The sequence below is a fragment of the Macrosteles quadrilineatus genome, unplaced genomic scaffold, assembly GCF_028750875.1.
Source record: "Macrosteles quadrilineatus isolate MER2022 unplaced genomic scaffold, UCM_ALF_1.0 Scaffold_7__1_contigs__length_78375512, whole genome shotgun sequence".
Lineage (NCBI taxonomy): Eukaryota > Metazoa > Arthropoda > Insecta > Hemiptera > Cicadellidae > Macrosteles > Macrosteles quadrilineatus.
Window position 1 is genome coordinate 49,714,345 of NW_026542600.1, and position 23,170 is coordinate 49,737,514.

A 23,170-nucleotide genomic window follows, 5' to 3' on the forward strand; every position below is an offset into this window, starting at 1 on the left:
AATAGTTGTAGGTTATAATACATACCAATAAAAACGTAAGTACTTTCCAACGAAATCTGAGGTAAGGAAATGTAACGCGAATGGCTGTTGAAACTATAATTTTGTATTAACCGAATTACAGAGTGAGCAGGAATTTTAATTTTGGAGGCTTTCCAGCCCCAGCTAGCAGCAGATAGAAAACCAATAAGCTTTTTTCTCATTTGGTTTCCATGACGTCAGCTTTAGTTTTTGATCATGCAACTGCGGAGGTTACTTCTTCGTCTAAATATTATCATTCGTATAAGTGTTTAATCAATCATAATAGAAAATGTTTCTCTTTTGGTGGTAGGTGGTAGGCTACCTATTATAATTGATTACAAATCCTCCGAGACAGGATGAGTATAACCAATGCCATTATGAGGTAAGCCAATATGTTGGTAAAATTATGGGATTGAGTACTTTATTGGAATTTTTTTCAAAAAGGTAGGTATGACCATAGATGGTTATTCAGTGGTATGACTCTTTGCTACCTCAGAGAGTTTTAATGATTTCTTCAACTGCATCCGCGCAAAGTGGTAGTTTGACATTTCAATTTGGGTTGGTAACAACTTCGTTTCTGTTAGTTTTGTGATTAATTTTAGTTAAGACATATAATATATTAGCTCATGGTATTTAAAGAATACCTTGATCCTAACAAAAAGTTTATAGTAACATAGTAAGTATAATAGTGTAAATTGATAATTGAAGATGTTTGTTTCATCACGATGGTTGCATTCATTACCAATTAAGTTAATAGTGAAAACAAATATTTCATCACTAAAGTCTAAAGTAACTAATTTCGATAACAGCTGATATGCAAGAAAGTAGTTGTTTCACTTGTTTCCTAAGCTCTAATTTAGAGCGAGGGAAAAACGATCAGCTGATTGTCACTCGCTCTAAATTTACTTTCCCTCGCTCTTGATTAGTTCTCCATTTATCCAATATGTGCGCTAGGGTTTTGTTAGGTTTATTTTAATGATTTAAATCGGCTGTTTTCATTGTTGCACAATCTAAATGCACAGAAACTAACAGACATTAGTTTGTTTTGCTGTGTTTTTAGCATAGTGCGTGTTTGAAATTGCTCAAAGTATGTCTAACATTACTGAGGATTTGAAGAAAACAGCTTCAGACTAATCACCTTCCACCAGAGAAGTCACGGGGAAGATAAGAAGAGGAATACATAAAGTTAAGAAACTGGTACAAACTACAATTTGTTAAGTAAATCGTCGTAAGACCATTTTAAAAGAGATGCTCGTCCAATATCAATATTTTAAGACTAACATGATAACAAACCCGTATTATTGCATCCATTTACGTAGCCTATGCATTTATGTACAAAAAATTATTTATTGACTTAACGACTGTGGTTTATAGTCATCAGTAACATCACTGTATACGGTTAAAACATCCGTAACGGTTTGTTAATGTAATCGAAATGAAATGGAACAAGAATAGTAGGCTAATAGAGATGGTTTCCTTCGCCTGACCTTGAGGAATGGTACTGTAAATTACAGCTAATCATAATTATGCCAGGCACGGAACAGTAATAATAATACAATTTAAAAAATTTAAATTACGGTGCAAATTAATTTTGTATTCAAGCATCAGGCTAAGAAACAAGTCAACATGATGAAGTTTGTCTCAGTATTCGAACTAGGGGAAAACATTGTGGCGAGTAGGATTGTTTTTATGATTAATTTTATTAAAATACTTGGTTACAAATTTTGAAAAAAAAAAACAAACAAAAAACCGTGAGACGATTTAGAAAGGCGATTGAGTGATACCCGATAGAACTGCGTTGGTCAGAAATCAGGTTTGATTTTAAATCTTCCATTTTACCAGAAAATGTAAAGTATGAGGCTTACATACATACGAATCCTCGAGCATGTAAAATTACAACAGACTAACAACAGTTGACTTGAATTATACACAAACATAACAACATGACAATGACAAACTGTTATATACTGTATCAGTTACACCGCTGGTTACACCCGTTTCCCTGATAAGGCTTTAACTATAAGCCGTTGATTCCTGTAAACTATAAAATAAATAGCTATGTCAGAGCCTTTGAAATCGAAAATTCGTTCCTCATTAGAAAGAATTAATTTGAAAGATTAGTCTACGGTATAGGTGCAATTGTTTTGTTCGTAGATTTTTTTATGAGTGTAGTTCTTGTGAATCATTTGAATTTTACAATATTACCATATAAGCACCATTCAATTATTTTAATAGGGGATGAACCGATCAACTAAATACATGGAACAGTTTTAATCAATTTTGACACCAAACAGACCACTATCAGACCTAATGTCCCAGAACGTTTATTTCACCGTCTAATAGTTGTCTGTCGGATGTAATTCAGATTAGGGTTTCAAAATGAGTAAAATATATAATTGAGCTTCAAAATAACTCAATGATACAGTATTAATTTTTTTATTTATATCACAGCAATTTCATTGGATATTATTTATTATACCTCGTGTTTCTGTTGTAGTAAAATGGCCGACAATCACATAGGCATAACAGTCTAGTCTCATCATTAACATTATCATCTGAATAATTAACTTTAACAAATGTATAAGGTTTTGACAAGCGTTTGTAACAGTAAAACGAGGTCATAGTTTGGAACACCGCTAGAGACGCCAGTAGCGTTGAGCTGGCAATAGTTTACCTAATCACTGCTAGATGTCTGTAGTATTGAGGCTCGCGTCGCAAAAGTATCAACTTCCCAATCCATCGTCGACTCTTGCAGTGATTTTGGGTGTCGGATACAATAACCCACCTGAACGCCATTCTTCATCTACTTGCAGTATCCAAAGTGAAACATTATTTGAGAAGCCGAGAGTTGGTCTTTAATCTGAGACCGATGATTGGCTTATAATCATTAATCATTAGTACTATAGTAATTAATTCAGTAAATTGTGTTAATTTAGTAATAGATTAGTAATTTGCTAGAGACGTTAAAAATTCAACATAGACCTACATATTATGTTCAATTTCCACGATATTGAAATACAGCCTAAAATATGTAATAAAATAATTATATAATTAAATTTCATCGTGCTCAAGTATTGGTGCTACATTTGTGCCTAAATAAACACACATTACTATTACTGACACAGCAAAAAAATACCTAATTAAATACCTGCATTTAACATTAGTAATATTACAGTATTGTCATTTGTAATTTGAGCCATTGTATAATACTTGATGTTGTAATAGTTCATCTAATATTTTATACTCTATAAACCATTTAATTGACTAGACGCATCATACTAATGAACCCCACCAATAAATATACTCTTAGACATATAGTGTTAACATAAAAACGGAAAAATGGATAGTAATAACTGCTAATAAACATTTTGAATACTCTAAGATATGTGGTTCGGCTGGATTATGCAGTCTCAAAGGCTAAATTTAAGGGTTTGCGAGACAAAAAATGTCATAGCCCCAAATGTGGGGCATTTGTGTCTTTAAAGAGATTAGTACTTATACTGAATCTCATTTAGAATAAGTCTAAATAAAACAAACCTTTTAAAATAAAATTATTAATTTGGAAGTCCACAGAACTTTGGTTTTTGGTTTTTGGCTATAAAATATTCCCTTATTTGTGTTACCTGGAAACCATCGTCATTTTCAATTTTGCCAGTTAAATTAGGTTGTAAAGCCAATTTCCCTTCGGTAAACGTTACCTCTACATTCTTAATTTACAAACATTTCCATACCGACGGACAATCTAAAATTATGAAAATATCTGAAATAAAGTTCAACAACAAATTCGTCATATTTAACATCTGTTGACCAGCATTGTTGCGAGTTGCTCTATAGTTGCAACATGTTAGTCATCACATGTCCAATGACAGATTAAGACAAATCTGTGATTGGTAAAATACAAACTAACATTATTGCTTCTAGAGCTCGACATCTGCGATCGGGCCACAGTCAATAATCAACAGGAGTCGTTGCCTCAGGCTGAACTTCAAACCTACATCAATTTGAATTCTAAGAACCCCTGTTAGAATGCCTGCTGCAATTGGATATTGCTTTCACCGTTTTAAGTGACAAAACACGAATCTATGGCACCGTGTTGTCTGTGCTTTAAAAGATGAAAAAGAGGAAAATTATCACAGAGGCATGTAACACGATGGATGCACCAACCACAAACAAATTAACGTTAAGAATATGACAGTTTTTATTTCAATCATGTTTTTGTCTTGAGAATCTTGATATTTTAAAACTTGGATGTGAAAGGAGAAATATTATTTCATGATAATACTCTTTATTCACAAATCCCTAATTATTGTCAAAAAATCCTGAAGGAGCTCAAAATATAACATCACAATCATTTTATAAACTGGGTATTCATTTATGATAAATATTGCCGTTTGTATTTATAAGAAATAGCTTCATTACTGATACTTCGAAGGAAACAATAGTGGGTGAAAACTGTCCAATATGTTGTTAAAGAGCTTATTATGATTCTAAAGTACAAATTTGTATTTATTTTTCCTTCACGTCAACAAACAAAAATAGTAGTGTATCTTTGGATTAAATAAGATTCAACATTTATCTATTATAATAGCTCAAGTAGTAATTCAGTATTATATAATCCGACACCAATTGAAAATTACGATTTCGTCATTCTATTGCCTGCACGTGTAGAAAAGAAGGTTATGCTATAGCTTGAACGTCTGTAGTTTAAAACACGAATGTTTTAAACTAGTTCCTCGTTTGGATTTTGAAACCGTTAGATTGGTATGTAAATTAATTAATTAATTTTATTAGTTACTTAACCATATAAATTACTTTAAAACTATAATATAAGTTTGCATTATTAGTTTATAAACTATAAAATGACAGTGCATTACACATTTTACTTAGGAATGTGTTAAAACTATAGAGTATATTAGTTTATAAATAGTTACACTAACTTATACATATCTTTGCACTCTTTAGTTCAAGTTTTTTATACATTATTAATCATCTGAGATTATTCCTGCCTAATCAGTGTGTTGAGTAGCTCAATAATGTAGAAAAGTGAAAATAATGCATGCAGGTGACGACACATTTAACTCAAAACTCCCTGATTTTCATAAATTGTAGCTCTCAAATTAACCCGGCCACTTTTCGAAAAGCTACGTGTTTTACAAATGGATATCATATAAATATTACCCAAAATATTGATCATTTGGGCATTATTTAATGTATGTAATATATTTTTAAAATATTAACATATAAAACCACTTGTAAATCTAATATTATTTTCGAAGTTCAGCATATTATTTGCTGAGAGGAGAGGATTTTCTTTCAAGAAATGAAACCTAACGATAAATACCTCGGGTGTTTGCCTTGAAGTGGTTATCCACGATGACGAGCAGGTGAAGTAAGAAGAAGAACTAAGGAGCCAGCTGTGGACCTAGGTCACTGTGGACAACCGACACCAACGAACACTCGGAGTTACAGGCCTCGAGTGTCTACCAGCAACTCATGTCGTACTCAGGTACTTCTCGCATCAAAGATATCGCAGGGTTATCATCTCCCGGATTCTGTTTATGCTGAGATTACGCTGATCTACTTAACTCGTATATAGTAGCCTTCCTAATCAACCTAGTTTTGAAAGTTACATAAAATCCACCATAACCTTTCACCTTTTCTTTCTACAACTCGTAAAATTGGAGTGAAACAACTCAACGTGAGTGTAAAGTATTCATTTATTTAGTTCTGTCACGATTCTCATCTGGATTACTATTCTAAAGTTAATTCCGGGCTTAACTTTTACGATGTCGTAAAGGAATTAGACCAATTAGGAAATTTGAGTGACAATGAGAATTTGGATTTATCACTCTGTTTACAGCAACCGCTGTGAGGACACTATAGTTGATTTAAGATTAGTCCTTGGTACTCCATTAGTTGAAAAGTATGACGCGATTTTGTTTTCAGATGAGGTCAAGTGTGTTGAACTGAACCGCGACCAATGTGGCGTGATGAAGCTGCGTGTCTTCAAATTACGAAACGTCGAGTTGTAAGTCAGCAAAATGTTGGAATAAAAGATGCAATGAATAAAGAGTTGTATAATTAGTATTATTATTAGATTTCCTCTCAAATAGCTTACAGTTAGAGATGTATAAAAGACACCGCATTGTACAAGACAATTTCTCATGCGAGACAATAAATTAATTTAATTATTAATATTCCACGAATAATAAATTCAACAAATTCAATAATAAATTAATATTCAAATTACTGAATTCTGTTACGATTATATTTGTATATACCTGCTAAATAGGGGGTAAGAGTAAAATAACAAATGTAAATACAGGGTGGCGCATAAAGAACGCATGGATTTGAGTTGAGTGGTGAGAGCAATAAAAGCGTCCGTGGAGGGACTGGGCCTCGTTGTTTTGTAGGTTAGGGCGTCCAGTTTTAGTAGTAATGGTGCAATCGACCTGGCGCATCGCGTTTTTGCTGTAGAACATTTATTCAAAAATAATGAATCTGATATAACTGTACAATGGCTTCTCCGTGCACAGTTCAATGGTTCAAAACAAAACCCGATCGCAACACAATACTTTGTTGGATAGCTTCTTTTCGCACAACTGAATCAGTTATGAAGCAGAAGTGGTTTGGTTGTCCTTGCACGGCGCGAACAACACAAAATGTCGACAGAGTTAAGGGTGTCTGTTACACTAGGCGATGCGCTCCAACTGTGTGCTTGTCTTGACGCTCGTTGCAGGGCAACCTGAAAGATGAGTTAAAATTTCATCCTTACAAAATTATGATCGTACAGAAGATTTATGAACGTGATTACGAAAATGGAAACTGTTTTGAGAGAATGGTTGATGTTCTTGCCACTGATGGCGTTTTGTGTATGATGTTAATGATGGAGCGCAGTTTCATTTGGATAGTTATGTCAATAAGCAAAACTGGCACTATTTGGCAGCAGAAGACCCAAAAGAATTGCATAAAAAACCACTGCACGATTTGAAACTTAACGTTTGGTGTAACTTTCGTTATTTTTGGGCATTACCGTACTTTTTTCAGGACTAGCGGAACATTGAACTTTGTGCAGAAAAGCCGTTGAACAGTTTTAACAGATTTAATTACTTTTGAATAAATGTTCTACCGCAAAAATGTGATGTACCACGGACCACTGCACCATTGCTACTAAAACTGGACACCCTAACCTACAAAACAACCAGGCCTAGGCCCTCCACTACGCTCCTATCGCTCTCACCACTCAACTCAAATCCATGCGTTCTTTATGCGCCACCCAGTATATTGCTATTACATACTAAACTGTTAAATACTCAATTAGGTATAGCATTTAAATGTTTATTAATTGATGATAAGTTTGCATACAGATGCAATTGATAATGTTACTCGGTTAGTGTAAATATTAAAATTGCCAGAAATCTGCGCTCTGTTGATAATGGGAAATGGGTATGTACGTTAAAGCCGGGAACGTTGCTTTTTGCGAATTTCCCATGTAGGGAATAAGCTATTACCGTATGTCTCATGGTAAGACCTGGACTCGGGATTGATTTAATTTTTCGTTTTGATGTCCCCAGACACACAAAAAAAAAACACAACATTTATGCAGGGCTAAAGGTGGTATATCTCTAGTCCTGACCTTTACGAAGTGTGTCAGCACGATACATGAGTAAAACTCGTCCTATTTTTATGATATTTTTTTTGTAAAAACATGTAAGCCTACGTTTATTAACGAGTTCTTGAACCACCATGATCGATCGGGGTAATGGGGTTTTAGGGGGTGAGTATGGGGCAAAATGGGGGTTTCCCATTTTCACATCAAAACATTACATTTTTTAATTCCTTTCTAAACCAGTTTGTAAAGTTTAAAAATAAACTATTTATGATGCTTAAGCGTATTTATCATACGAAGAAAATTTCTTAAAACTTTAAAATTAAAATTCCCATGTTATTTTTACGGAAAATAAGTCAACTGTTGTAGTTTGCGTGTTTAAGAACTTATTTGGATACAAATTCTTTTTAAAGACCCGCCAAACTGACAAACGCTAGAAAGTGACATTAAATACACACATGTTTTATACCTTTGTCAAGTATAAAACTAAAATGGATGTTAAGCTTTTAGAAGCTTAGCTATAACTACGCTTGTTTGGTCCATGTTTTTAATTAAAAATAAGTTTCTTTGGAGTTACAGGACACCTGTACATAATTTAAAATTATTAAATTAACGTGTTAAGAAGCCACGAAAAAATTGTTTTATCATATTTCTTATCACGTACCGTTTATCACACCCCTACAATCGCCAGGTGTCCCCTAATATTTCTTCAACTCAAGATCCAGAACGTTAAAATAATCAAATTTAAACTAGTAATCAATGAATTCGTAATAAGTAGCCGACGTACCTGGGTAAGTCTTGATGCATTTCAATGATTTGGAACAAAAAACACTCGACTCAACAACTACAAGTGATCAAATCAAGCGTCACAGCTTAACTGAGCTGATGAGGTCCAGTGGCAAACATTCATAGGGAAATTATTAGATTAATACAGTAGTGGGAAGTCTTTATCTATTTTGTGGTTTATAAATTTGAGGTTAAATCGTAATAAAACATAAAATTATTCCGTGAAACTGTGAATGTACCGTAGGAGGTGATTAAGATAGGAAAGTATTAGTTTATTTTGTGCCCAACGATTAAGATTAGCTTATGCATACCCAGAAACCATATTAGTTTATGGGTTTCGACTAAATTGCGTAATTTTTTTATTGTGCGAGTAATTTGGCGCTTATTACTACTATTCGTACCGATTACATTTGATAGAGGCTAAAAATTCCACTCGTTAAGCATATTAATTAAAGATGCCAATGTTTCGTTGTTTTGTCGTATACTTTGGAATGCTTTCGTCCTATAGTAACGTGACATTTGCATAATTCTCGGAATTTGAAACCCGTGTAGGCAATTACTACAATCTTCCCAATTGTTTCCTCCTGCGCTGGTTAAAGAACCCAATTCCAAGGCAAGATTTTGTCTGGCCTACCTGTAGCAATTAATTATTGTCAACAGTATTCAAACCTATTGTTTTAATATATGAACTATTAATTGAAATGTATTTTAGTTTTGAAATGAGTATTTCACAATAATTCGGTGAAAACGGATGTTTAGTGCATGCGTGGGACTAAAGTAGATTATTTTCTTTTGGGGAACAATGAACAGCTGCAGTCAATTAAACCAACTGAAACAGCTGTGCTTTTCTGTTTTTAAATTTCTCAGCTGGTTATACGGAAGGAAAATAGTCCCAATTAAAAGAAATTCAGTCATTATCTGTTTGTGTTTAATATAGTATCGTGTCATATAGTATATTTCACTAAAAATACACCCTTTCACCATAATTATAGAAATAATTATAACATGTGTTCTTTTAAATAATAGCAAAACAAGATATAATTTCGGAAGCTATAAAGGTAAACATTTCTCTATTGAGAAAATTGTACTATTGACAGGCTTCATACTGTTGGGGAGTTTCCCTTCTTCGTGGATAAACATGAGTTATATTGTTTATCAGATCATGTCAGATTATCTCAAAATAGTGAGTTTTCGAATTGGATCGAGATTGGTAGAAAACAATGTCGGAACTTTTCCGAAATGGCAGAGTTGTAAACACAGATTTTGGAATTGGGGTAGTTTATCAATGGACGAAAAGTTGAATAGGTCATTCAGAATATTACTTTGATGTAATGAATGTGTTAGGTATGTAAGCCCATTTCGTCACCTTAACTGAAGTACTATCTTATCTAAACAACTACCTGTTCTGTGATAAGTCTGCAATTTCAATCACAGGAGGTCAATTTGACAAACGCGAACGTGGGAAAATATTTTAATAAAATGTACTATCACATTATTGTTATGATTAAGGTTCAAATCCCTCTCAAGCCAGCTTATTAATACGACAAAAAGGTATTGCTTAAACTTGACACATACATTAGTAACTACTTTATAACGTATGCGACTATTAGATCGTTGCAGAGTGATTAAAATAAACAAGAAAAATAATATTAAAAGAAACAATCAATTGTATTTACAAAACACCGATAAGAATACAAATATCTTAAAAAAATCAAAAGCTTTACGAACTATATCGCATTATTAACTATGAAAGTATTATTATTGTTTCAAATGTTTACACTGATAAGGAAACTCAAAATACCACGCCGACTTTTTAGAATTGTGATTAAAAACACTATAATTCAAGTCACTAAGGTGAAAATCGTGGCTCAATCAAGTACTCTTTTATGGTATCAGTATTTTTATGTGCAGTTTTATCATGGAAGGATCATACTACATAAAATTGTTGTAAGAAATATTTTAATAATATTTTCCTTTTTCTAGTGTTACTTTGCATTCCTATCCCTAGTTCTTGATAATAACTACAGTAGTAAGAGCGGGTTATTCTTAAGACCCGTCCTAAAGTGAGTATTAACGTATACTGATATCAACAAACTTATATTATGATGCTAAAAAAACATACTTTTAAATATTTTAAGTAAGCAAAATGTTTCATTTTGCAATTCATGTTATCTTGGTCGACCTTTTCAACCCCGAATTGGAGAATGATTAAGTGATCAGCTGATGATAGGAAATACGGAAAGTATAAAAGATAAACTATCTGACCTCGATGGAGGATGGAATCAACTTCGTTGAGTTTAATGATAGATAACCAAGAGATTCCTTGCGTAACCGCATTTGCTGATAGTAGAATCGAGGAACTGATAGCAATAACTGACCGGAAACATTACCCCCAATGGCAGCAAGCCTTCCATATACTAATAAGTAAGGCTATTGTCTAGTTGACAGATAAATTTGGGTGATGTTGAGGGGTGCATGTCGTTCTCATAATTGAAAAACCACCCTAACTAATTGTTTGAGTTGCGAATGTGGTTTCGTCGATGGTTGTGTTGAATTGCGCTGTTTACACATCTTATTGTTCCGCAATAAATTTTATGTGAGCTAAATGTTTTCGACTAATATTTTCAACGAATAAATTTGCTGGATATTTGATCGATTTGTCTTGGGGCTTACCTATAAATGAGAGGATCGGACGACGATCGAGGTTATTTTCCTCTACCTTCGACATGTATAAACGGGACGAATATGTTTACTAGCTTCTACAATAGATAACTACTTAACGTTGTATTTATATTTAAGTATTGGTAACATAAACAAAATTTAATTTAACGATACACAAGCAAACTATAACCTGATTAATTGGCTAGATCGAGCTATAATGTAGGAGGTTTACTGTTATGTTATACTCAAACTGACATAAAACATACATACACATACATTTTGTAATATAAATACAATCAACATATAATGATCATTCATCGTATATCAAAATTAAGTTATTTAAACTTAATATGTTGAAATCTCGAGTTCATCGAGCACAACATGGCCGTTTCGAAACTGATACCACTTATTTACTTAATTGGCAGGAAAGTGACGCACATTAAGTAACTAACGTAAGCAAAAGTTGTATAAAAATGATTTATTCGTTTTCAACAGTTCTTAGCTCACCATTTACGCACGTAGGCCTACAAATATTTGTTTAAGATTTTGTAGCCCTACATGCGTAAATGTCGAGCTAGTGTTTTTAACAATAGATGCCAATTATCGTTACGCAACAAGTAAAATGGGAACAACAGTGGCATCTATTGTTCACAAACATTTACGCACATCTTGTTCAACAAGATGTGCGTAAATGTTTGTGAACAATAGATGCCACTGTTGTTCCCATTTTGATGAATGCCAATTCATGATCATAAATATATATTTCATTCATAAACCAACCAGGGTAAGAAATAAAATATATTATTACAGTGAAAACCTGGGCAAACACAGCGATTTAAATGGCTCTGATTTATTTTTAAATATTGTTACACGCCTATATGATTAAATATGAAAATTTACGCTTGTTAAAAATTTATTTTTTTTAATACTTGCCTAATTTGATTTACATAGATACTAAAAATCTTACAGCATACAGCAGAGTTGCAATAAAATCAATTTAGGTTTTGATTTTGCTATCACATAAGATACATTTGTTTGTCAACATTTTAAAATTTATCTACATATGCAAAGCGTGTAGCAAAACACTACAGTGATCAAACATAACCCTATCAGACTTTGTTATTTCATGATTTAACAACAAAACCAAGAAATCGGATATGCTAGTCAATTGATGAGTTTAACCGTAAAACGCATAATGCTGTTGCTAACACATTGATAACGTTGTCAAGGTTGAATTCGCAAGGTCAGTAGTTCCAAGGTCACTAAGGTGCTAAAACCTCTGCCTTAGATAATGATTCAAACTACTTACAAAGGTAATGTCTTCATGATCTGATGACATAGAGTAACTGACACACTGAGAACAAAGTACTGACCTGCTGATATAGTATATCAGACCATGTGATAGAACGGCACTGGGCAGTCTGAAGGCGGCTGATAACTACTGATAGAGTGAGCACTGCCCAGTCGAGGTCAGATGCAGAGGTTCATGGTCAGAAACTAGGAACACGTTGGTTGTCTTTGTCTCATACAATGGAAATTATTAAAACAGATTTTTGGCAAACTTTCTATTAGGGAAATAAGAGATAACCGTAGGTCTCGTGGTAATAAATAGACCCATGGTCGATTTACTTTTTCCCTCTAAGTGAGCACGATAATTCGATTAAAAATCATCCGATTCTGATTGAATTCAGTACAAACATGTAAACGTACAACTATTCGAACGAGTTCGCGAACCATCATTATCAGACTGGTTTCCTACTTTTGACCCTTGAAGCAAAAAAATTGCAATTTCCCTACAAACCATTTTTGTAGAGATAAAAAATGAAATAATTTTAGTATATTGAAGCGTACTCGTACGCCTAATGGAGACAGAGAAAATTCCATAAAACTGTACATTTAAAATTCCCATGTTATCTTAATGGAGAGTAAGTAAAATGTTGTAGTTCGCTTGTTTGATGATATAGTTTGATTAAATTAGGCTAACTTACTGTTTAGTAGTTCTCTTAATTTTTTAGGTGTAACTTAAATAAATCATACTTTTTTAGCTGATAACAGGTATCCATACACCGGAGCAAAAAAATGTTTTTTCTGTACTATAGCTGTTCTAGTTTAATGTATTTATCTTTAGATTTTTATTGTAAATTAACTAAATCTATTTATTTTATAAAATACTGTATAATTTATAATTTTAAAATGTTCCTTTAGTCACTGCTCTTCGTCAAGTAGCGTAGAGGTCTGCATAGTTCGCCTATTCACCGCTAGGCATCAAATAGCGTAGAGGTCTGCATAGTTCGCCTATTCACCGCTAGGCATCAAATAGCGTAGAGGTCCGCATAGTTCGCCTATTCACCGCTAGGCGTCAAATAGCGTAGAGGTCCGCATAGTTCGCCTATTCACCACTAGACGTCAAATAGCGTAGAGGTCCGCATAGTTCGCCTATTCACCGCTAGGCGTCAAATAGCGTAGAGGTCCGCATAGTTCGCCTATTCACCGCTAGGCGTCAAATAGCGTAGAAGTCCGCATAGTTCGCCTATTCACCGCTAGGCGTCAAATAACGTAGAGGTCCGCATAGTTCGCCTATTCACCGCTAGTATATTAGTTTCCTAAACACACTATGTCCCTGCTAGACTCTCGCAGTGTTTCTAGAGTAGCTATTCTACGACATCCCGATTAAGCTGGTGCATATTCATTATCTTTTTCTCTTCTTTTACCTTTACAATACTCTTTGAAAAGCCGAGAGTCGAATCCTTATTTGGTAAGTCGGATTCAATGATTGGCTTATAATCTTGAAATGTGTGAATAGCCTATATTTCGTTGGCGTTGTTAAAGTTTAAATCTCACCGCTTCGCACTCACCCTGAAGGAGGGCTTAAATTATCCTATGAAAATTGAATATGGTGCCTAAATCTACTTTGAGTTCCCCTGATAATTATCCTTAATTTTTTATGAGGTTGGCGGCCTCTTTTAACTTTGCATTTGCCCGTCCACATAGACTATGGGGAACGCGACGCAAAAGCAAGGGGCGAATCTGTCTGTACAATACAAGAATGAACACTGTACTGATAACATGTTTAAGGTATTGGGGCCGAAGTCCGTGATGCTACCGACTGAGCCACCGACAGACCGACTCACCTCAATGTAATGTTTGTTTTTGGTGCTCTATAACACTAATATGGAACTTACAGTATAATATAAGGTAGTTAGTTATACTATGTACGGTTTAAATATCGATCAATTAAAATTATGACCGATGTTCTGTGCATTCAATGGAAAATTAAATGTATTTATCTTTAGATTTTTATTGTAAATTAACTAAATCTTTTTATTTTATAAAATACTGTATAATTTATAATTTTAAAATGTTCCTTTAGTCACTGCTCTTCGCCAAGTAGCGTAGAGGTCTGCATAGTTCGCCTATTCACCGCTAGGCATCAAATAGCGTAGAGGTCCGCATAGTTCGCCTATTCACCGCTAGGCGTCAAATAGCGTAGAGGTCCGCATAGTTCGCCTATTCACCACTAGACGTCAAATAGCGTAGAGGTCCGCATAGTTCGCCTATTCACCGCTAGGCGTCAAATAGCGTAGAGGTCCGCATAGTTCGCCTATTCACCGCTAGGCGTCAAATAGCGTAGAGTCCGCATAGTTCGCCTATTCACCGCTAGGCGTCAAATAACGTAGAGGTCCGCATAGTTCGCCTATTCACCACTAGACGTTAAATAGCGTAGAGGTCCGCATAGTTCGCCTATTCACCGCTAGGCGTCAAATAGCGTAGAGGTCCGCATAGTTCGCCTATTCACCGCTAGGCGTCAAATAGCGTAGAGGTTCGCATAGTTCGCCTATTCACCGCTAGGCGTCAAATAGCGTAGAGGTCCGCATAGTTCGCCTATTCACCGCTAGACGTCAAGTAGCGTAGAGTCCGCATCTTTCTCCTAGTCACCACGGTCACCGCTAGGTTTCTCTTCAATCGTCATTCCCTGGTTACCGTCGATTGCTTTATTATTTCACATTTAAATAGTTATGAAACTAAACTAACATTAATAATCATTATATTTAGCTAACAATAGAAGTTGAAATTCAAAATTGATTGACAATTTTGTGGTTTTTAGTATATTAGTTTCCTAAACACACTATGTCCCTGCTAGACTCTCGCAGTGTTTCTAGAGTAGCTATTCTAAGACATCCCGATTAAGCTGGTGCATATTCATTGTCTTTTTCTCTTCTTTTACCTTTACAATACTCTTTGAAAAGCCGAGAGTCGAATCCTTATTTGGTAAGTCGGATTCGATGATTGGCTTATAATCTTGAAATGTGTGAATAGCCTATATTTCGTTGGCGTTGTTAAAGTTTAAATCTCACCGCTTCGCACTCACCCTGAAGGAGGGCTTAAATTATCCTATGAAAATTGAATATGATGCCTAAATCTACTTTGAGTTCCCCTGATAATTATCCTTAATTTTTTATGAGGTTGGCGGCCTCTTTTAACTTTGCATTTGCCCGTCCACATAGACTATGGGGAACTGTGCGTGGAACGTTCCACGCGACGCAAAAGCAAGGGGCGAATCTGTCTGTACAATACAAGAATGAACTGTACTGATAAAATGTTTAAGGTATTGGGGCCGAAGTCCGTGATGCTTCCGACTGAGCCACCGACTCACCTCAATGTAATGATTGTTTTTGGGGCTCTATAAAACTAATATGGATCTTACACAGTATAATACTGTATAAGGTAGTTAATTATACTATGTACGGTTTCAATATCGATCAATTAAAATTATGACCGATGTTCTGTGCATTCAATGGAAAATTAAATTGCTGAATCATTCTTGTCTGCATGCCACAATTATTTTTTTTGTGGTTATAAATAAGTTGTTTTAACAGTCTGTTTTGATATTTTAAATTTATCACTTGGTTGCATTACTAGTAAAAATAAGGAGAAGACAACCCAAAAAAAAGCCAAACGTGAGCGAATTTGATAGTTTATTTATTTTCCTGACCTGGTTTACAGCAAAGGTTTACTTTAACAACAGACCAAACTTAGTAAATAAGAATACATACATTATTTACATAGCGTGGTTTTGAAACTTACTTGATATTTACGTATTTTCTGTTTATTTTAAAAGCCGAGATTTGTCTCTCTTCGTGAGAGCGAAACTTGGCTTATAAGTTTGAACTTATAAAGTAAACTAAGGGTCTTGTCGGCCACTCGTGTATTTCTATATGCGCGTGCGTGATTCGTAGATCCAAACTGTATACATTAATTGATCAGTATCATTAAGTATTGTAAATTAAAATTGCGACATATTAATCTTACGTGATAAACCTGAATATGAGCCAGTGTGGCCACGAAACATGTAGTTTGACTAGTTACCTAAGGATATTTGTAAGATTAAGAAATACTACTAGTAATATTATCACCTAAAAGGTTATTTCACTTTAACATCTATTACCTATATATTCCGTTTAACAAAATTAATTTAAATAAGTAATTATGTTTGCTCCTACAGGAAAAATAATAAGGTGTGTTTTGTTTAAATATTGATATCTTAGTATGAAATAAACAAATTTACCAAATTTAATTAAAATATGCCTATAAACAAGCAAACTACAATAGTTGATTTAGTCTCCATAAGAATAATATGGGAATTTTCAATTTCACTTTTTGGGATTTTTCCGTAACCGTTAGGCATACAAACGCTGATTATCAACAGTGCAGGATGATTTTCAGTTTTCTCTTGTAAACACGACCCAAACATATGCGCAGTCATTTTATTCGTCTCCGTGTGTGGCTCAAACGCAATTGGAATATATAATTTGTGACTAATCTACCAAACAACCGATGCCATACTCGATCTATAACGTTATAAGCGTCAAGTTTTATTGAACCCAGTAAGTCCAGTGGCGGTTCTAGGACCTTGTCAAGGGGGGGGGGCTACCGGGGGGTCTTAGGAGGTGTGGAGCACCCCTCAATATAGACGGGGGGTCCGGGGGGAAATTTGGAATTTTCAAAGCCGTTTGGTGACTTTCTAAAGCCATTTTTAACACCTAAAACCGTGCCCAACTGTCCATACACTCCCATTTCACCTGTTGTTTGTCATGAGCAAATAGACATTTAAAAAATTAAACTTTGAGGATTGCATTCGTGAATTTCAAAACACACTGTAGACTACGGCCATATCCTCCTAAAAGCCGTTGGGTGACTTTCTACAGCCAGTTTTAACGTCTAGAACTGTGTGTAAAACCTCCCATTTCCCCATTTATTTGTCATGGAATAAGTGACATTTTTAAAACTACCTATGCCGATTGCATTCATAAATCTCAAAACATATTAAAGGCTACAGCTACAGCCATATCCTAAAAGCTGTTTACTGACTTTCTAAAGCCATTTGTCTTTATCTGTGTCCAACTGTCCATAAACCTCCCATTTCACGTGTTATTTGTCTTTGTTATGAGCAAGTAGACATTTAAAAAATCAAACTACAGTATGACGAACTTGCATTCATGAATTTCAAAACATAGGCCTACTGTAGACTACGAAGCCATATCTCCTAAAAGCCGTTTGGTGACTTTATAAAGCCATTTCTAACGGCTAGAAGTAGAACTGTGCCCAATTGTTCTAAAACCTTCTATTTTACCTGTTATATGTCATGCAAGCAAGAAGACACGGGTTTTTAACCTTACGTTTTTCTCCATTTCATAGGTCTCTTACAATATCTATAGTATCGAATTCAGTAATAGCATTGACTATATCAACTTTAACACTAGTGTTTATACAGGGTTAGGCAAAAGTCTGGAACCCCCCAGTTAACTTTTTAACGCGTTGCAGTAGTAAAACCATACTCGGCACATATTTACAACATAAGACATTTCACTTTTCCATCAAAGTTACAACTTTGACCCAGCCCCCAAAATGGGGTATTTCGGGGGCAGCCCCAAATTTTCAAATGCAAACACCTATCATATGACCCCTCATTTTACAGGGTTTATCAATAGAAATTGAATGGTGCAAACCAAAGGTCAATATATCACCTCTAATCAAAATGGCAGCCATTTTAGTTATTTAAGATGAGCAAGCAAGATAAAGTTTGGACACCCCCAGTTAACTTTAAAAATTTAATATTTTAATACTGACCAAAAGGTGAATTCTCTTTTTTTATTAAGGTATGTTGAGTTTAGTTTTCCTGCTATAACCTGTTAAAAAGTTAATAGGGGATACTTCAAAATGACTGCCATTTTGATTAGGGGTGTGATATTGACCTTTAGTTTGCGCCATTTAATTTGTCTTGAGAAATCCCTTAAAATTAGGGGCCACATGATAGGTTTTTGCTTTGAAAATTTGGGGCTGCCCCCAAAACACCTCATTTTGGGGGCGATGTACAAGTTCTAATTTTAATGAAAAAGTGAATTTTTTATGTTGTAAACATGTGCAGAGTTCAGTTTTCCCACTGTCACACGTTATAAAGTTAACTGGGGGTGTCCAGACTTTATCTTGCTTACTCATCTTAAATTAAAATGGCTGCCATTTTGATTAGGGGTGCGATATTGACCTCTGGTTTGCGCCATTCAATTTCTCTTGATAAATCCTTTAAAATGAGATGTCACTTGATAGGTGTTTACATTCAAAAATTTGGAGCTGCCCCCAAAATACCCCATTTTGGGGGCTAGGGCAAAGTTGTCACTTTGATGAAAAAGTGCAATTTCTTAAGTTGTAAATATGTGCCGAGTTTGGTTATCCTACTGCAATGCGTTAAAAAGTTAACTGGGGGGTTCCAGACTTTTGCCTAACCCTGTATAGTCGTTTGTAATAGGCTACTGGTGCTACCGCTGATTGCCGATTGATGCATGTACTACGTATTTCCGGGCGAGGCGTTCGGAAAATACGCGAGTCCGGTTTTGACCCGGTTGCCGGATAGCTAGTCGCGCTGGGTTGCGGTTCCAGGGGTCGAAATGTCTAACGAATCGACAGTAAAGGGCGGACTAATATTCTGAAAAGAGAACGGATGGCTCAGACACAGGGTATGAGATATAAAATCTCCAACAATCGAACCCACGTTATCATCATTGCCATATTTGTTCTCTATATGGAAAGAAAGGTGCGCTGCGGGCGAACCACAGTTCGGGACGGAGTGCTGTGGGCTAACCACAGTTCGGGGCGGATTGCTGTGGGCGAACCACAGTTAGGACGGATCGCTGTGGGCGAACCACAGTTAGGACGGATACGTCGATCTGGGGGAACGGGAAGAAGCTAAGCTGCAAAATATGATTATTTCACACCAACACCTACAATACAGTTAAATAAAAACACGCAAGTATTAGTAACCAGCACCTACAATACAGTTAAATAAAAACACGCAAGTATTAGTAAGCACTAAACCTACACCACCGACCACACAGTTATATAAGACACGCACACACTAGTAATCGCTAAAACTACAACCACCTAAAATACCGTTATACAAGACACACACGTATTAGTAACCTCTACACTACAACACCTTAAATGCCGTTATTTAAGACACACACGTATTAATATCATCTACACCACAACACCTAAAATACCGTTATACAAGACACACGTATTCGTCACTACTAAAACTGTAGACCCTGAAATATAGTTATATAAAACACAAACGTATTGTTGACCTATTTACACATGCTGTGGGCGAACCACAGTTAAGGATCGGGGAGTGCTGTGGGCGGACCACAGTTAAGGATAGGATATTATTGCTAAGAGCTGTGGGTGAACCACAGGGAATTATCGCTAACTACAGCTAATTTCCGTGGGCGAACCACAGGGATTTATCGCTAACTATAACTAAATGCTGTGGGCGAACCACAGGGAATTAACGCTAAGTAAAGCTAAATGCTGTGGGCGAACCACAGGGAATTATCGATAACTATAACTAATTTCCGTGGGCGAACCACAGAAGGTTAAAGCTAACTATAGCTAAGTGCTGTGGGCGAACCACAGGGAATTATCGCTAGCTAAAGCTAAGTGCTGTGGGCGAACCACAGATAGGATCGGAGGATGCTGCGGGCGAACCACAGGGAAAGGTAATTATCACTAACTATAACTAATTGCTGTGGGCGAACCACAGGGTATTATCGCTAACTAAGACTAGTTGCTGTGGGCGAACCACAGGGGATTATCGTTAGCTAAGATTAATTGCTGTGGGCGAACCACAGGGAAAGGGAGTTAACACTAATTATAACTAATTGCCGTGGGCGAACCACAGGGAACTAAAGCTAACTAATGCTAATTGCTGTGGGCGAACCACAGATAGGATCGGAGGATGCTGCGGGCGAACCACAGGGAAAGGGAATTAAAGCTAACTAAAACTAATTGCCGTGGGCGAACCACAGGGGTTTATCGCTAACTACAACTAAATGCCGTGGGCGAACCACAGGGAACTAAAGCGAACTAAAGCTAATTGCTGCGGGCGAACCACAGGGAAAGGGAGTTAAAGCTAACTAAAACTAATTGCCGTGGGCGAACCACAGGGGTTTATCGCTAACTACAACTAATTGCCGTGGGCGAACCACAGGGAACTAAAGCTAACTAAAGCTAATTGCTGTGGGCGAACCACAGATAGGATCGGAGGATGCTGCGGGCGAACCACAGGGAAAGGGAATTAAAGCTAACAAAAACTAATTGCCGTGGGCGAACCACAGGGGTTTATCGCTAACTACAACTAAATGCCGTGGGCGAACCACAGGGAACTAAAGCGAACTAAAGCTAATTGCTGCGGGCGAACCACAGGGAAAGGGAGTTAAAGCTAACTAAAACTAATTGCCGTGGGCGAACCACAGGGGTTTATCGCTAACTACAACTAATTGCCGTGGGCGAACCACAGGGAACTAAAGCTAACTAAAGCTAATTGCTGTGGGCGAACCACAGGTAGGATCGGGGGATGCTGCGGGCGAACCACAGGGAAAGGATGGTTTACACTGATATTTACACAGATTACACAAATAAGCTAGTATCTCGAATATTCAATCAGCTCTCACGTCTTGATGTCGCACAGCTTCTACCGGTTTACACTACCGATAATTTGTCACACAAAACGTTAGATATCTTTGATTATAGTCGTTTAGTTGAGATAGAACTTCACTTGATATCGCACAGTATTTACCTGTTTACACTACAGATAATTCGTCACACAAAACGTTAGATATCTTCGGTTATAGTCGTTAAGTTAATAATTTAAAACCACACAACACACAACACACAGTAAATAAGACTACAACAGCTAAATGGTTTCCTCCAATGTTTGAGGGTAAGAGATAAGAGATACGGTAAATTCCTTTGAATGTAATTATGGTTCAATCAAGTTCAATAAATAATTACATGTAAAAATATCGAATTAAGTGAAAGACAAAATGTCAATGTATGTCTGCAATGATGTTTACTCTCGATCAGTACTAAATGTACTGAACAATATACTGAAGAATAAATATACTGAACAATTAGCGCAAGCAGGTTTTACGTTAAGCTGACTTTATCAGAATATTCAATGAAACTTGATCGTGTATTAGACTTGAACGAACGGAATGACAAATGTCTGATTCAAAGCAAGGCGATGACTACCTTATACAGAGTCGTCGTACTTGGTCCTCGGAGACCCGTGTGTGGTTGACAGTCGTCTGTCTCGTGCCCTCGTAGTGGGTATGGTCGGCTCCCTGACTCGACTATCAGGTAGCGTGAAGTCTGCTCTCTCGTGTCCTGGCCTCGACTGTCTCGAAGAGCTGCGTATGGTGCAACGGCCGGGGACGACGCTTGTGCGCAGGTCCAGTCGGGCATGCGCAGAGCGCCCGGCGCTGTGCGAATGGAAGCCGCCGACTCAAACGTTGGCGGGATTTACAAATTGACATTTGTGACATAGTATTAGAGCTAAATCGGCCCCTTACACAAAAAATTTCATGGCGAAATTTAACATGTTACACCCTCCCCTACCTTTAAGAAACAAAAGAAAAATGAAAAAGAAAAGAGATCTTTCTTACTCATGAGTACCCGAATACGACACTTATCTGATCATAAGATTAAACTTATACAAAGCGAAAAAGTGGTAGCTTAACAATAAGAAAAGATTGATCGTAATGACACGTTTGGAATCAGGACTTATTAGGGTTGCCTTAAGCCTTCGGAATAGGGTTTCAAGTCCTTTGCGTGGGCCCTTCCTACGATTCTTCGTTGGTTGTCACGTAACACAAATATGTTCGCACCCTCAGCGGCATGAATAACGAATGGTCCATCGAATTTCGGGGCTAATTTGCCGGAAATATAATCTACCGCGGATGACAACGTATGTGTTCGTCGAAGAACAGATTGCCCAATCCTGTATGGATTTTCTCGGCGGCGGAGGTTGTAGTACCGAGCTTGCCTGTTAAATGCGTTCTGTAGATTTTCAGCACATTTTTCTTGTAGTTTCTTGATTGTTGCCGCTCGAAGTTGATGAAGTTGTTGTGTCGATGGTAGATTGATGGAACTTTCTTCAATAATTTGGGAACTTAATGACAAAGGAGTACGGAGCTCTCGTCCGAAGTTCAGCATGGCTGGGGTAAACTTTGTTGAATCATGGACAACAGTATTTAAGGCAAACCGGAACTCGTCTAGATGATCATCCCACGATCGGTGGTCTTCTTGAACATACTGGGAAATCATGGTCTTAATAACTCGATTAATTCGTTCCGTAGGGTTTGCTTGTGGACTGTAAGGTGCTGTCGTTTTATGCTCGATGCCCCAGTCTTTTGTTAGCTTCTGAAAAATTGTCGACACGTACTGGGTCCCATTGTCTGTCAGTATACACTCCGGGGTACCGTGCCGTATGAGTACTAGTTCTACAAATTTCTTAGAAATTTGCGTTGCCGTTGCGTTTTTCAAAGGAGCTATCTCAACCCATTTACTAAACGTATCTTGAAAAACTACGATGAATCTATTTCCTTTCTTCGTTCGTGGTAGTGGGCCCATAATATCACTCGAGACTGTATACCATGGTCCTTGAGGTTTCCTGAAATACATTTTGCCAATTGCCTTACGTTGCTCAACTTTATAGCGTTGACAACTTTCACAACTTCTAACATACTTAATCGTATCCATACG

At 36.4% G+C, this 23,170-nt stretch overlaps 1 protein-coding gene across 4 annotated transcripts in view; it reads right to left on the bottom strand.

Moving 5' to 3' along the window:
• Window positions 1-13,189, bottom strand: part of LOC128998605 (prestin-like) — a 46,794-nt gene extending 33,605 nt beyond the window's left edge. For 2 of the 4 annotated variants that reach the window (XM_054424818.1, XM_054424814.1), the window contains exon 1: window positions 13,112-13,189. In XM_054424818.1, the coding sequence (XP_054280793.1) occupies window positions 13,112-13,137 (26 nt within the window). In that variant the 5' untranslated portion in view covers window positions 13,138-13,189. Of the gene's footprint in view, window positions 1-25; window positions 132-12,383; window positions 12,480-13,111 lie in introns of those variants that run through there. The other 2 variants (XM_054424816.1, XM_054424817.1) reach the window with 2 other exon arrangements.
• Between the last annotated feature and the right edge of the window lie 9,981 nt (window positions 13,190-23,170).